The sequence below is a fragment of the Bufo bufo genome, chromosome 1, assembly GCF_905171765.1.
Source record: "Bufo bufo chromosome 1, aBufBuf1.1, whole genome shotgun sequence".
Taxonomy (NCBI): Eukaryota; Metazoa; Chordata; class Amphibia; order Anura; family Bufonidae; genus Bufo; species Bufo bufo.
Window position 1 is genome coordinate 63343725 of NC_053389.1, and position 16885 is coordinate 63360609.

The 16885-nt window shown below is 43.1% G+C and overlaps 1 protein-coding gene across 3 annotated transcripts in view; it reads left to right on the plus strand.

The window, feature by feature from the left end:
• Window positions 1–16885, plus strand: part of ARHGEF12 (Rho guanine nucleotide exchange factor 12) — a 216531-nt gene that overhangs the window by 46561 nt on the left and 153085 nt on the right. For 2 of the 3 annotated variants that reach the window (XM_040425180.1, XM_040425188.1), the window contains exon 4: window positions 2418–2474. The exons of the other annotated variant lie outside the window; for it this stretch is intronic. In XM_040425180.1, coding sequence (XP_040281114.1) covers window positions 2418–2474 — 57 coding nt within the window. The remainder of the gene's footprint in view (window positions 1–2417; window positions 2475–16885) is intronic. 3 annotated transcript variants of the gene reach the window in all.

Genomic DNA, 16885 nt, shown 5'->3' on the forward strand with positions numbered 1-16885 from the left:
CCAGTGATGTGTGCTGCGGCAGCCAGTGGCCGCAGTGCTGACACGTCTCCCTCGCGGCTCGTAAATAGGTCACATGATGCAAGGGGGATGTGTCGCCGCTATGGCCAGTGATTGGCTGCAGTGGCAGTTAAAGCAGATGTTGACACGTGGGGGAGCAAAGAAGCTGGAACCCAGTGACAGGGAGCTGGTGAGTATGCTTCTCGCCGTAGGTCCGGCCACGTCTGGGGGGGGGGTGGGTGGTGTGTGTCCATCAAAGGTGAACGTAGATGGTGAGCGCCTTTTAAACTGACCACACAGAGAGTTGTTGGCTGAATCAGAAGTTCTCAGTCATGTTTCCATTCCTAATTGATGGTCTGAAAAGCCTACATTACTGCGTTACTCTATCCAGGAACTACTCTTTAACATTTCCGGGTAGAGTTCGGTGCTGCAGCATAAGGCTACATGCACACGAGCGTATGATTTTTGTGGTACGCAAATTGCGGATCCGCAAAAAAACAAATGACATCCGTATGCCATGCGTCGTTTTTTTTTTTTTTGCGTATCCTTTGTAACAATGCCTAAAACGGACAAGAATAGGACATGTTCTATTTTTTTTTTTTGAGCGGACATACTGATGCGGACAGCACACGGTGTGCTGTCCGCATTTTTTGCAGACCCATTATAATGAATGGGTCCGCATCCTATCCCCCCCCAAAAAAAGGAACGGACACGGACACAAAATACGTTCGTGTGCATGAGGCCTTCTGGGTGAGGACTTTTATAGGATATAAAACGGCTTCGGCTACTTTCACACTTGCGTTTCACTTTTCCGGTATTGAGAGCTTCCATTTTGTCCCCATTCATTGTGAATGGGGGAAAAAACGGAACTGAACTGAACAGAAAGGAGTGCCCCAAAATGCATTCCGTTCCGATCGGTTGCGTTTCCATACCGGAGAGCAAACCGCTGCAAGCAGCTTTTTTCTGTGCGGCGTGGGATGCGGAGCAAAACGGATCCGTTTTCTCAGACACAATAGAAAACTGATCCGTCCCAGATTGTCTTTCAACTGTGTTCACAGTGTTCATGACGGATCCGTCTTGGCTATGTTAAAGATATTCTTAACGGATGCAGACGGTTGTATTATTCATGGCGGAAGCGTTTTTGCTGAACCCGGCCGGATCAGGCAAAACACAAGTGTGAAAGAAGCCTTATTCTGTCTAACGCTGCAGTGGGATTGTCGCAGAATCGACATTTATCACCTATTTACAGATGAGTGAGAAGTGTCTGATCGCAGGGGGCGCCACCTGTGGTGAAAGGGGGGGGGGGGTCTTTTTTTGTACTTTAGGTATTGCAGGTTGCTTATATAATCTGGCTATAAACTGATCACTAGTTTAATCTTTACATATACAACTTGTAGTAATTGAGATGTTATTCCGGATAATAACATGTATTCCTAACCACCTGGTAGGGGATAAATAGTAGAACAGTAGCTGGGACCTGGAATAAGGAACCCCGAAAATTGGAGACACGCCTCCCCCCCCCCCCCTCCAATCGTACAGCTTGCACCACAGAATGTTAACCATTTGACAGTAAAAGGGGTTGTCTAGACCTCTCTCATGTCTGTGCATTGATTTGTTGGACATCATGTAATTCTTCATTTCCCCTGTGGTGGCGCTGCAGGAAAACTGAACACTTGCTGATAGATCCGATTGCTGGGGGTCCCAGCTTCAGGATACCCAGCAGGGAGACTCGCCCAATCCAATGTAACATGCACCACATATCCAATGGATACTGGTGGGAATTCCCATAAGCCGTCTTTGTCCACAAATGTAATATGTCTTGTCTGAGATTGACCCTCGGATTTTTGCCGCAGTATTACAATTGTATATGCCGCGGGTCTGCTCAATATGGCTAATCCTCCTGACCGCCCATGACTTGGTGAGGATGTCGGATTTTGAATGGTTTCTGTGTAAATCCGCTAAGTAAACCTGCCTGAGGTTCTGCCGGTATTTCTGTGTACTGTAGTCCGAGATTGGTGATAGGAGAAGGATTTGCCAGTAGACAGACATCATATTCCTGAAGAAGGTAGGTATACTCCTGATCACTTATACCCAGGCAGTCTGCACTCTATGGATGGGATGGAACGTGGCTGTCTATAGTATTTGGAGCTGGACTCGCTGGATAATCTGTACTGCAAGGAGCATATCTGTACTAAATGCCTCCTTGCAGTGATTTGTGGCAGCGGACATTATTTTCGATTCCATGTACCCTCCCATGTTATGTGGCTTCAGATTTCCTTCACTGCTCCTGGAAGATTCTTGACTTGATGGCCCCGATTCTGAACATTTCTTGACATTGCAGTGAATTGATATATTTGTGACGTTCTCCTGGTGTTCTCCTTGCATCTTCATCTCTCCTTCTCTCTTCCACTGTTGTGCAGAGAGTTCGTCCAGGAAGACAAAGTCTACTTGGGATGAGAGTAGACAGGAGACCTATGGTAAGCCCAAGCTGCGAGAGTGCCACCAGCACGCCCATTGCTTTCTCTCTGGTTCCCTCTTTGTCTGCATGGCATTCCTTACCTATAGGGTTGGCTCCGGGTGCCTTTTTTTTTTTTTTTTTTCTGCAGCCTAAAACTTCAAAGCATGCTCCTCTGTAATCTGCTTTGTGTGGTGTACACGGCTATGCTGCCTGCTCTCTGGTACGGCTTTCACTGGGCTTTCATGGAATCAGCGCTTTAAAGAGGACCTGCCACCGCCCCTGACATGTCTGTTTAAGTAAGTTCTTGTATTCCCCGATGTTCAAAGTCAGACTTTATCGCATAGGGAGCCACTTCCAAAAGGTGGCGCTAGCGAGACACCTTTTTTCCTCTTTGAGATACCTCTTTGCATTTTATTTTCTCAAGGACCAGTGCCACTGAGACCCCATACATATATGGTCTCCTTAAGGAGAGCCAGGACATTCTGTATGCTGCGTCCAAGTCATCTACTAACTCAGCCAGCCAGAATCCTGCCCCGTACTGATGAGAGGCAAGCACCATGGAAAAACACTTTGACTTGACTATTTTTCCTTGTCATGTTCTAAGGTTTGTTAAAAATTAAGAACTAGGAAGCCACTTCCAAAAGTTTGTACTAGTGAGACGGTTCTCGTTCCCTGGGAGATACCTCTTTGCATATTATTTTTTCATGGAGCTGGTCTCCTTAAATAGGTTCTCTGGGAATAATTTAAAATGGCCACCAGCGACCTATCCTAGAATGTGAGCAGGACTGGAGGCCTCCACTTACAGAGCTTGAGGCAGCGGGGTCTCTCTACACACTATACTCAGGCACTTGCATATATACTACAGTGTTCCTGTCGGGCTGCTCAGCCGATGGCATATCCTAGGCAGGATCACGTCATCAAGTCTGTTGTAGAGCAGTGCAGTGTGTAGTGAGGCTCCACCCCCTCAGCCCCCCCCTAGGCAGCTCTGCAAGTGGTACCAACCAGTCCTGCTCATATACTAGAACAGGTTGTAATCATCCATTGTAAATAATTTCCTGGGAACCCCTATAAGAAAAGCCAACCCCACCCCCAAGTTGCAGTCTTCATAAAAAGAAAATTCCTTGTTCATTTATGTATCCATTTCTAGTGGGAACAACAGAGGAATGGCACAACAAAGAGTTCTAAGAGAAGATGCTGTGGAATTGTTAACAGACAAGTCAGGCGAGGGGACGGGCCCTCTCTAAATATTTAGCTTCAATACCTATTGATGATTTAGTGATTATTTTTTGTTTTCTTTTGTTTGATCTTTAAAACTGCTCGTAGTGTTTAGCTGTGGTATTAATATTACAGTCTGATAATCTGCCGTAAATGAGTAAAGATCGACGATCTAGCATGTCAATTGGCGCTTATTTAGTATGTTTAAATGGAGCAATCCTCCTATTGCATGGGGGATGAATGATCGTTAGTAAGATCATTCCTCCCTATATTGTTTGCCCGTTGTCAGGACAACCCCCTTTTTAGATGTCGGGATGTGCAGCCGAAAATGTATTATTTTCATGTCTGTCTAAGAAATGCAATCACTGGAAAACGATGATCGATGACAGACATAGATATTGATGGCCTGTCCTCAGGATAGGGGCTCAATATCAGTGCGGAGGGAGTCCAAGATCCCGCCACCCCCCCCTGATGAGCTCTTCACGGCAGCCGCCGGCACCGAAGACTATACTGTGAATAGAGCCGGAAGCAGAAGGTTCAATTTGCTGTGTAGTGCCTGTGCTGGGGTACTGCAGCTCCGCTCCTATTCAAATGATGCCCTATCCTGTCATCAATATTCAAAGGAGTTCTCCGGAAATGAAGGCATTTTAGCAAGTGCCTACAGCCTGACTCCGGAAGCTGAAGATTTGTACTTACCTGCTCCCCACCACTCCAGTCCTCAGCGCTGCCCCTGCTGTGTCCATATACTGGTCCCCGCAGTGTTTACATCCAGTGTTGAATGGGCTTGGTCACATACTCTGCTGCAGCCAGTGACTGGCTTCAGTGGTGTTGTGTTGCCTGTGGCCATGCCCATGCTGCTCCCTATGTCAACACTGTGGAACCAGAACATGGACATGCCGGAGGCGGGGGGGAGCCGGTAAGTATACATCTTCAACTTAGGGAGGCAGGTTGTGGGCGGACAACCCGCGCCACGACACGTTTACATATACATATATATGCAACACCCATAAATACACCATATACATGGTACACACACATAAATACACCATATACACGGTACACATACATAAATACACCATATACACGGTACACATACATAAATACACCATATACACGGTACACATACATAAATACACCATATACATGGTACACACCCATAAATACACCATATACACGGTACACACACATAAATACACCATATACACGGTACACATACATAAATACACCATATACATGGTACACATACATAAATACACCATATACACGGTACACATACATAAATACACCATATACATGGTACACATACATAAATACACCATATACACGGTACACATACATAAATACACCATATACATGGTACACATACATAAATACACCATATACATGGTACACACCCATAAATACACCATATACACGGTACACACCCATAAATACACCATATACACGGTACACATACATAAATACACCATATACATGGTACACATACATAAATACACCATATACATGGTACACATACATAAATACACCATATACATGGTACACATACATAAATACACCATATACACGGTATACACCCATAAATACACCATATACATGGTACACATACATAAATACACCATATACATGGTACACATACATAAATACACCATATACACGGTACACATACATAAATACACCATATACATGGTACACATACATAAATACACCATATACACGGTACACACCCATAAATACACCATATACACGGTACACATACATAAATACACCATATACATGGTACACACCCATAAATACACCATATACATGGTACACATACATAAATACACCATATACATGGTACACACCCATAAATACACCATATACATGGTACACACACATAAATACACCATATACACGGTACACACCCATAAATACACCATATACATGGTACACATACATAAATACACCATATACACGGTACACATACATAAATACACCATATACACGGTACACATACATAAATACACCATATACATGGTACACATACATAAATACACCATATACACGGTACACATACATAAATACACCATATACATGGTACACATACATAAATACACCATATACACGGTACACACCCATAAATACACCATATACACGGTACACATACATAAATACACCATATACATGGTACACATACATAAATACACCATATACATGGTACACATACATAAATACACCATATACATGGTACACATACATAAATACACCATATACACGGTACACACCCATAAATACACCATATACATGGTACACATACATAAATACACCATATACATGGTACACATACATAAATACACCATATACACGGTACACATACATAAATACACCATATACATGGTACACATACATAAATACACCATATACACGGTACACACCCATAAATACACCATATACACGGTACACATACATAAATACACCATATACATGGTACACACCCATAAATACACCATATACATGGTACACATACATAAATACACCATATACATGGTACACACCCATAAATACACCATATACATGGTACACACACATAAATACACCATATACACGGTACACACCCATAAATACACCATATACACGGTACACATACAGTGGGGGAAATAATTATTTGACCCCTCACTGATTTTGTAAGTTTGTCCAATGACAAAGAAATGAAAAGTCTCAGAACAGTATCATTTCAATGGTAGGTTTATTGTAACAGTGGCAGATAGCACATCAAAAGGAAAATCGAAAAAATAACTTTAAATAAAAGATAGCAACTGATTTGCATTTCATTGAGTGAAATAAGTATTTGAACCCTCTAACAAAAAAAGACTTAATACTTGGTGGAAAAACCCTTGTTTGCAAGCACAGAGGTCAAACGTTTCTTGTAATTGATGACCAAGTTTGCGCACATTTTAGGAGGAATGTTGGTCCACTCCTCTTTGCAGATCATCTCTAAATCCCTAAGGTTTCGAGGCTGTCTCTGTGCAACTCTGAGCTTGAGCTCCCTCCATAGGTTTTCGATTGGATTAAGGTCCGGAGACTGACTAGGCCACTCCATGACCTTAATGTGCTTCTTCTTGAGCCACTCCTTTGTTGCCTTTGCTGTATGTTTTGGGTCATTGTCGTGCTGGAACACCCATCCACGACCCATTTTCAGTTTCCTGGCAGAGGGAAGGAGGTTGTCGCTCAGGATTTCACGATACATGGCTCCGTCCATTTTCCCGTTTATGCGAATAAGTTGTCCTGTGCCCTTAGCAGAAAAACACCCCCAAAGCAAAATGTTTCCACCCCCATGCTTGACGGTGGGGACGGTGTTTTGGGGGTCATAGGCAGCATTTTTCTTCCTCCAAACACAGCGAGTTGAGTTAATGCCAAAGAGCTCTATTTTGGTCTCATCAGACCACAGCACCTTCTCCCAGTCACTCTCTGAATCATTCAGGTGTTCATTGGCAAACTTCAGACAGGCCTGCACATGTGCCTTCCTGAGCAGGGGGACCTTGCGAGCCCTGCAGGATTTTAATCCATTGCGGTGTAATGTGTTTCCAATGGTTTTCTTGGTGACTGTGGTCCCTGCTAATTTGAGGTCATTAACTAACTCCTCCCGTGTAGTTCTAGGATGCTTTTTCACCTTTCTCAGAACCATTGACACCCCACGAGGTGAGATCTTGCGTGGAGCCCCAGAGCGAGGTCGATTGATGGTCATTTTGTGCTCCTTCCATTTTCGAACAATCGCACCAACAGTTGTCACCTTCTCTCCCAGCTTCTTGCTAATGGTTTTGTAGCCCATTCCAGCCTTGTGCAGGTCTACAATTTTGTCTCTGACATCCTTGGACAGCTCTTTGGTCTTTCCCATGTTGGAGAGTTTGGAGTCTGCTTGATTGATTGATTCTGTGGACAGGTGTCTTTTATACAGGTGACTAGTTAAGACAGGTGTCCTTAATGAGGGTGACTAATTGAGTAGAAGTGTCTAACCACTCTGTGGGAGCCAGAACTCTTAATGGTTGGTAGGGGTTCAAATACTTATTTCACTCAATGAAATGCAAATCAGTTGCTATCTTTTATTTAAAGTTATTTTTTCGATTTTCCTTTTGATGTGCTATCTGCCACTGTTACAATAAACCTACCATTGAAATGATACTGTTCTGAGACTTTTCATTTCTTTGTCATTGGACAAACTTACAAAATCAGTGAGGGGTCAAATAATTATTTCCCCCACTGTACATAAATACACCATATACACGTACACACCCATAAATACACCATATACATGGTACACATACATAAATACACCATATACACGGTACACATACATAAATACACCATATACATGGTACACACACATAAATACACCATATACACGGTACACATACATAAATACACCATATACACGGTACACATACATAAATACACCATATACACACTACACACACATACCGCCCAACTAAGGAGCTAAACTATGGAATGGAAGCGCTCCTCTCCAGCTGCCGCTGTAAGGGTCCATTCACACGTCCATGGGCCGGCACCCCTATAGAAATGCCTATTCTTGTCCGCTATTGTACAGGTTCTATTTTTTTCGGGAGCCGCGGACTGGAAATGTGTGCTGTCCGCATCCTTTCCGTCCCCATTAAAAATGAATGGGTCCGCATCGGTTCTGCAGAATTAAGGAACGGATGCGGACCCATTCTACGGACGTGTGAATGGACCCTAATTTTAACAACTGGATCTGGAGAACCTGCGGGAACTGGCTGAATCCTATGCCTGGTTGTGCGCAGTTACATAGTACATAAGGCCAAAAAAAGACATTTGTTCATCCAGTTCGGCCTGTTATCCTGCAAGTTGCTAAAATGTCCTTCTTCCCGGAGAACCCCTTTAATTTTTAGAACACCCATCATATTTTATTGGCCTAATATATAAAAAAATAAAGAAACTTTGCAAATGATCTTAATTTCTTTTTCTCTACAGCTTGTCTATTAACCTTGTGTTGTCCGATCATGCAGTCCTCCTCCTGTCTGTCCCTTTTTCTTGTATCTTAAAGGGGTTGTCACTTCAGCAAATGGCATTTATCATGTAGAGAAAGTTAATATAAAGCACTTATTAATGTATTGTGATTGTCCATATAGCTTCCTTTGCTGGCTAGACTACTTTTTAACCCCTTAAAGGGAACCTGTCACTGGGATTTTGGGTATAGAGCTGAGGACATGGGTTGCTAGATGGCCGCTAGCACATCTGCAATACCCAGTCCCCATAGCTCTGTGTGCTTTTATTGTGGAAATAAAATGATTTGATACATATGCAAATTAACCTGAGATGAGTCCTGTACGTGAGATGAGTCAGGGACAGGACTCATCTCTGGTTAATTTGCATATGTATTTTTACACCATAAAAGCATATAGAGCTATGGGGACTGGGTATTGCGGATGTGCTAGCGGCCGTCTAGCAACCCATGTCCTCAGCTCTATACACAAAATCCAGGTGACAGGTTCCCTTTAAGCCACCATGACGTACCGGTACAAACGCCACAAAGATTTCCCCCCCCCCCCCCCCCCTTCCTGTTTTCCAATAGCAGAAATGGTAAATTAAATTGTGCCGTTTAAAATAAATAAATAAAAAAAGCAACTTGTCCCGCAAAAAATAAGCCATTATGTGGCTATGTGAACAAATTTTTATTAGTTATTGCTATTGAAACGTGGGGAGATAAAAACGAAAATGCAAAGCCAAAAATGAGCCTGGTACTTAAGGGGTTAAATAACATTATTCACTTTTGGTTTCCATGGTTACGACCACCCTGCAATCTAACATCGGTGGCCGTGCTTGAGCGTTATAGGAAAAAGCCCCGGCCTATGTACGCTCCTATGTCCCGGCCACCAAGGAGGCCAGCCTTTTTTTCTATAATGTGCAAGCATGACCACCAATGCCTGATGACAGGGTGGTCGTAAACATGGAAATGAGAATTGTATATCTTGTGATGGAAAAATTAGTGTAGCCAGCAAAGGAGACAATATGGACAATCACAATACATTAGTAAGTGCCTGGTATTAACTTTCTCTACATGATAAATGCCATCTGCTGAAGTGAGACAACCCCTTTAATAAGAGAAAGGGGCAGATGGGAGTGTGGCAGCAAGAGCCGGCTCAAGTCTGTTACCATAGAGACACATCAATCTGCAAAGAAGCTGTAGACACAACTGTACATTATTTCTAATGAAGACTATTTTCCAATAGTTTTTTATTATTATTATAGTTGCATTATGATTACTTAATTACAAAGGTGGACATTTCCATTTTGAAGTCCTTAAATGGTCACTAACTTTTCACACAACTTTGCATTAAATCAATAGTACGACTGACCATAAACGTATATAAACTTTATCATATGTCTTATCAGTGAGAAAATTAAATAATAATAATTAAATTCCTGCTCATTCTGAGCTGTGAAGTCCAGGAGGCGGAGCTTTCAGTGATTGACAGCTCTCTGTATACACAGTCCTAGAAGGAAGGCTGTCAATCACTGATAGGACCTCCTCCTGGACTTCAGAATTCAGAATGAGCAGGAATTTAAAGGGAACCTGTCACCAGGATTTTGGGTATAGAGCTGAGGACATGGGTTGCTAGATGGCCACTAGAACATCCGCAATACCCAGTCCCTATAGCTCTGTGTGCTTTTATTGTGTAAAAAAACCGATTTGATACATATGCAAATTAACATAAAAGAGTCATATCTTACTTGTGTGACCTGAGAGGAGTCATATTTTCAAGCTCTGACTCATCTCAGGTTAATTTGCACATGTATCAAATCGTTTTTTTTTTTTTACACAATAAAAGCACACAGAGCTATGGGGACTGGGTATTGTGGATGTGCTAGTGGCCATCTAGCAACCCATGTCCTCAGCTCTATACCAAAAATCCTGGTGACAGGTTCCCTTTAAATGTATAAATTACAAGTTTTAATGAATATTTTCCCATAAATCTATATATCAATCTGCGTGCAGCTCAGATACCATGTTCACATGTGTGACAGGTTCTCTTTAAAGGGCATTTGCCAGCAGATTTGTCCCTATGACACTGGCTGACCTGTTACATGTGCACTTGGCAGCTGAAGGCATCTGTGTTGGTCCCATGTTCATATGTTCCTGAACTGCTGAGAAAAATGGCGTTTTAATATATGCAAATGAGCCTCTAGGAGCAACGGGGGCGTTACCATTACACCTAGAGGCTCTGCTCTCAGGTCAACTGATACGCCCTCTCCATTTTGATTGACGGGGCCAGGCAGTGAAAATAGAGAGAAGAGACCAGAGCCTCTAGGTGTAACAGCAACGCCCTGTTGCTCCTAGAGGCTCATTTGCATATATTAAAACATAATTTTTCTCATGAAACAGGTCATCCAGTTTCATAGGTACAAATCTGCTGACAAATGTCCTTTAAACCAGTTCAGGACAGATCCAGTCCACAGAAGGATCTAACATGTTAGTACAAGTCCATAGAGAGAGGGGAGGAGTACACAGGAGTGAATGAGATGGAACAGACAGGCACAGACAAAAAGACTGCCCAGCTAAATAGCAAGTTTATATCTCAGTCCTAGTGCTTTATTTACAACCATATAGGTCAGTACCACTCTTGTGATGTCTTCCATGATCCTTGGTCTTCTGAGTGAGTAAGAGAAGGTTAGGAAGCAGATTCTCCTCTACTTTCTGCGAGTTCTACAAACTAGATAATCAGCATGCATGGGGAAAACTGCAAAAAAAAAAAAAAAGAAGCCAAATACAAGTCATATAGTGGCCAGATGTAACGTTATTACTCATGTACAGATTGTACTATTGATTAATGCAAAGTTTGAAAGGTTAGGTACGCATTTAATTATCCAAAAGTGGCATTATAGCATTCACAGAGTTGTCACCTTAGGCTAGTTTCACACTAGCAGTAAATCGATCAGGCAGGCTGTTCCATTGGGGAACTCTGGATCCGGCATTTCTGAATGCTTCCTGAATGCCCACCGGACCCATTCACTATAATGGGGACCTGTGGAGATCTAGCTGCAACCTATGACGAGAGTCGGCTGGACAAATACCGCTGCGCGCACTGTATTTTCTCCGGCCGATTCCCGACATTCTTTGCTGGAAGGCTGTACTGCTAGTGTGTCTTAATTTCCTAGATTTCTACATGGCAAATCTGCCTCTTTAAAAAGAATTAAAATGACTCTCCAATGTGACAGTCGCTTTGCGTATGATGGTAGGGCTCAGTAGCTGTACTTGCCCTGACATCCTTTACACAGTAAGATTACAGTAGCGGCTTCTTGCAATCCTGGCCGAAGTTATGGTCATCAAAGACTCAAATCAAGTCTCAGGAGATGTAGGCATGTGCCATATGGTAATGAGTTGCCAGGAGTCCACCTCGCATTCCTGACGGGAGCTGTCCTGGCCTCTCAGTGGCAAGCTGCTAGTTAAAGGTTAACTGTCATGTTTTCATCAAAAAAATCTATTTTAGCATATGTTACTGCTGCTGCAGCATTATGCATAAAGCAATATTTAGTTTCTTCACATACCACTGTTTTCCTTGAGTTTTTCCCTTAAATACGGCTGTTTAAACATTTACATTATGAGGACCTTCTCAAGATGGCTCCTCTGACAGTTCTCTGAGGCCAAAACTGCTTTCCGTCACTTCCCATACACAACGGCTGTAGCCAGCAGCTCCCTGCCAGCCAATCAGATTGGATTACTGAGAGACACGCCTCCTCACTCTGAAGCTTAATGCAGGCATGCAGTGTGAAGGACCGCCCCTCCGTCTTCTGTTTATACTAAAAGGAAGAAAGACAAGTCCTAGCAACGGTCTTTTAAGGGAGCAGTGGAAAGTGACAGGGGACATTAATGAAAGCGGTTATTAGAAGGTAATTACAGATCTTTTGGCAATCATTGACAGACTAACTCAGGTATACATGCCTAGCAAATAAAATAAAAAATGACAGTTTACCTTTAAGGTCTCATGCACACGGCCATAAGTGTTTTGCTGTCTGCAAATCACGGATCCCAGCCGAGTGCACGCCAACATTTTTTTTTACTTCTGTAGAAATGTCCTATCCTTGTCCGCAAGACCGACAAGAATAGGACATGCTTAGTGTTGAGCGAACTTCTGTTTTAAGTTCGGTGTCTAAAGTTCGGCTTCCGGTTAGCGAAGAATCCCGATATGGATTCCGAATTCCGTTGTGGTCAGTGGTAGCGGAATCAATAATGGCCGATTATTGATTCCGCTACCACGGACCACAACGGAATTCGGAATCCATATCGGGATTCTCCGCTAACCGGAAGCCGAACTTTAGACGCCGAACTTAAAACAGAAGTTCGCTCAACACTAGACATGTTCTAATTTATTTGCGGGGCCTCGGAACGGACTTACACAGTGTGCTAGCCGCGTCTTTTGTGGCCTCATTGAAATGCGACTGGGATGCGGACAGAAACTACGGTCGTGTGAATGAGGCCTATGACATAGCATGACTTAGGAGACCACTGAACCTTCAATCCAGTTTACATATGATGTAGTGGAAGCTGGAAAGAAGTACCAAATGGAGTGGAATTGGAAGAAAAAAAAACACAATTTCACCACAGTTTTATGGGGTTTGTTTGGTAAAACTGACCTGTTCCCTTTATTTTTCTGGGTTAGTACGATTACAGCGATACCACATTTGTCTAGTTTTTCTTACTGTTTTAATACTGAAAAATATAAAAATGTATTTTAACTTTTTTGTAGTTATTTGTACGGAGCTGTGTGAGGGCTAATTTTTTACTGGGTTAGGCTACTTTCACACTAGCGTTTTTGGTTTCCGGCACTGAGTTCCGTCCTAGGGGCTCAATACCAGAAATGAACTGATCAGTTTTTATCCCCATGCATTCTGAATGGAGAGAAATCCATTCAGGATGTCTTCAGTTCAGTCACTGAACGGCGTTTTGGACGGAGGAAATACTGCAGCATGCTGCAGTATTATCTCCGTCCAAAGTTCCGGATCAGTTGCCGAAATGTATTAGTGCCGGAAACGGCATGCGCAGACCGGTAAAAACGTGAAAAAAATATATAACTGATCCGTTTCTCCGGATGATATCCGGAGAGGCAGGTTCTTTCTTGCAATGCATTTCTAAGACTGATCCACATCCGGATCAGTCTACAAATGCTGTCCGTTTGCATGCAGATTGCCGGAGCACTCTGCCGCAAGTGTGAAAGTAGCCTGATCTGTACTTCTCATTGATACTATTTTGCACTGCGTATGACTTTTTTTGCCCACTTTTTATTCAAATTTTTGGTGGATGTAAAGTGACCAAAAATGGCGAATCAGCCATTGTGATTTTTTTTTTCCGTTTCGCTGTTTGCGATATGGGATAAATATTTTTATATTTTAATGGCATGGGTGTTTTTGCACCCGGTAATGCCCATTATGTTTGTTTATCTATTTTTATTTTTGGGGAAAAAACTTTTCATGTTCCCATAGGGATCATAGGGATTAGCATTGAAGTCTATGAAATCTCACTATGTTCCTGTGGAGCCCTGCCCCGCACACTGTATCCAGCTTTCCTGATCCCTGCTAGGGGGACCTGTTGCAAGCCTAGGAGCATGCTCTCCTTGTTTTTTTAGCTCCTAGATGCCGTTGTAACATTTGATCACAGCATCTGATGGGTTAAATGTCTGCGATCGACGTTCTCATCGATCACAGAGATTAGCCCCGGGTGTCTGCTGTTTAAAACAGCAGGCACCCGGCGGCTATGATACCTGCTGTGCTTGCGAGTGGGAACCATCTTTAAAGACCCTACTAGTGCCGTTACATCTACAGCACTGGGGTGAGAAGGGGTTAAAGAGAACCGGTCACCTGGATTTTGGGTATAGAGCTGAGGACATGGGTTGCTAGATGGCCGCTAGCACATCAGCAATATCCAGTCCCCATAGCTCTGTGTGCTTTTATTGTGTAAAAAAAACGATTTGATACATATGAAAATTAACATAAAAAGAGTCATATCTTACTTGTGTGACCTGAGAGGAGTCATATTTTCAAGCTCTGACTCATCTCAGGTTAATTTGCATATGTATCAAATCGTTTTTTTTAAACAATAAAAGCACAAAGAGCTATGGGGACTGGATATTGCGGATGTGCTAGCGGCCATCTAGCAGCCCATGGCCTCAGCTCTATACCCCAAATCCTGGTGACAGGTTCCCTTTAAAGGGGATTTTCCAGGATTTTCATATTGATGGCCTATCCTGAGGTCATCAATATCAGACTGGCAATGGTCCGACTCCCGATACCCCACCGATCAGCTGTTTGAGGAAGCCGCAGTGCTCACTGGAGATTTGGCAAGCCCCGCAGCTTGCCAAACACAGCGCCCTCCATTGTATAGCACCCCTGCTTGGTATCACAGCTCAGCCCCATTCACTTGAATGAAATTGAGCTGTGCCTAGGCCGCGTGACCGATGAACGTGTTGAGACATGGCCTAGGAAGAGGCTGATGTTCTCATGGAGCGCCACGGCCTCTTCATATGGCTGATCAGTGGCGAGCCTGGAGCTGGACCCCCATCAATCACATATCGATGACCGGTCTTCAGGATAGGTCATTAGTATCAAAATCCCGGAGAACCCCTTTAATTGATTTTCAGGGAAAGCCCCCTTGATTTCTTAGGGCCTGTGTAGCTTGAAACCACTGCAAGTACAGGTGGGTTCTGGCAATTAGTGGTAATCCGTGTGCCGTTTTCGTGGCTTGGCCGCAGCCATGTGCTAGCACCCTGTTATGAAGTCTATGGTAAAACATTTATACCATTAATACTACTAGATTTTCTACCTACGTGATGCTGATTATAAGGTGTCAGTAGGTCACTGGTCTCCAGTTTGTGAAACTATGGAGTAGGCAATGTACCCCTATAGACCCAGTCTTAGGTTTAAATTGGTTTTCTGAGAGTTTTTTTCACTGATGACCTATTCTCTGGATAGGTCATTAGTATCTAATTGTTGAGGGTAGGACACCCAGGACCGCTTTGAGAAGGCAGCAGTGATTACAGTAGCGCCGTGGCCTTCTCCCTGCTCACAAAGTACAGCGCCATACAGTGTATAGTGGCTGTGCTTGGTATTGCACCTAGGCCCCATTCACTTCTATGGCGTTGAGCTGCTCTTAGGTCATGTGATTGCTGAACGTGACGTCACTGGCCTAGGGTAAGCTGAGGGAAGACCGCGGTGCTCGCCAAACAGCTGACTAATCAGATACCTTTCCAGAGGAAAGGTCTTCAGTATGTAAGTCTCCCCAAGAACTCCCCGGGGCCATGGGATGGAGAGTGCTGCAGTGTCGTACATTCAGAAGTTCTGTATGTTGTTTAGGGTTACAGTTGCACAAGAAAAGCAGTCAGAACTGTATCTGGACTATTTAAAGGCTATGTACACCTTTTGGGGGCAATTTTTTTTTTAGATTATTGCATTGTACTCATTTTGAGCTAAAAATAATTTTTTTAATTGGTCTTTATTAAAAATATGACATCCTTTTTCTGTACAGAGCTGACATGCTCTAGAAGCACCCTTTGGATTTTCTGTCTTTTCCGTCAGACCAGCAGCTGACGGGCCCCTTATCTCTGCTCTCTGACATTATGAACACTCACTATAGCTCTATTCTTATCTTACTGATAAGAACGTGGCTAAAGTAACGTAATTTTTGAAAAACAGCATTAAAGGGGTTGTCTCACTTCAGCAAGTTGCATTTATCATGTAGAGAAAGTTAATACAAGGCACTTACTAATGTACTGTGATTGTCCATATTGCTTCCTTTGCTGGCTGGATTCATTTTTCCATCACATTATACACTGCTCGTTATCATGGTTACGACCACCCTGCAATCCATCAGTGGTGGTCGTGCTTGCACACTATAGGAAAAAGCGTCAGCCTCTCTGGTGGCCAAGGCCATGGGAGCGCACATAGGCTAGTGCTTTTTCCTATATTGTGCAAGCACGACCACCGATGCTGGATTGCAGGGTGGTCTGTAACCATGGAAACGAGCAGCATATAATGTGATGGAAAAATGAATCCAGACAGAAAAGGAAGCAATATGGATAATCACAATATATTAGTAAGTGCCTTGTATTACATGGTATTACATTTCTCTACATGATAAATGCCACTTACTGAAGTGAGACAACCCGAACCCATACTTATACATATAACCCGAGCTTCAATTTACCTTGCAAT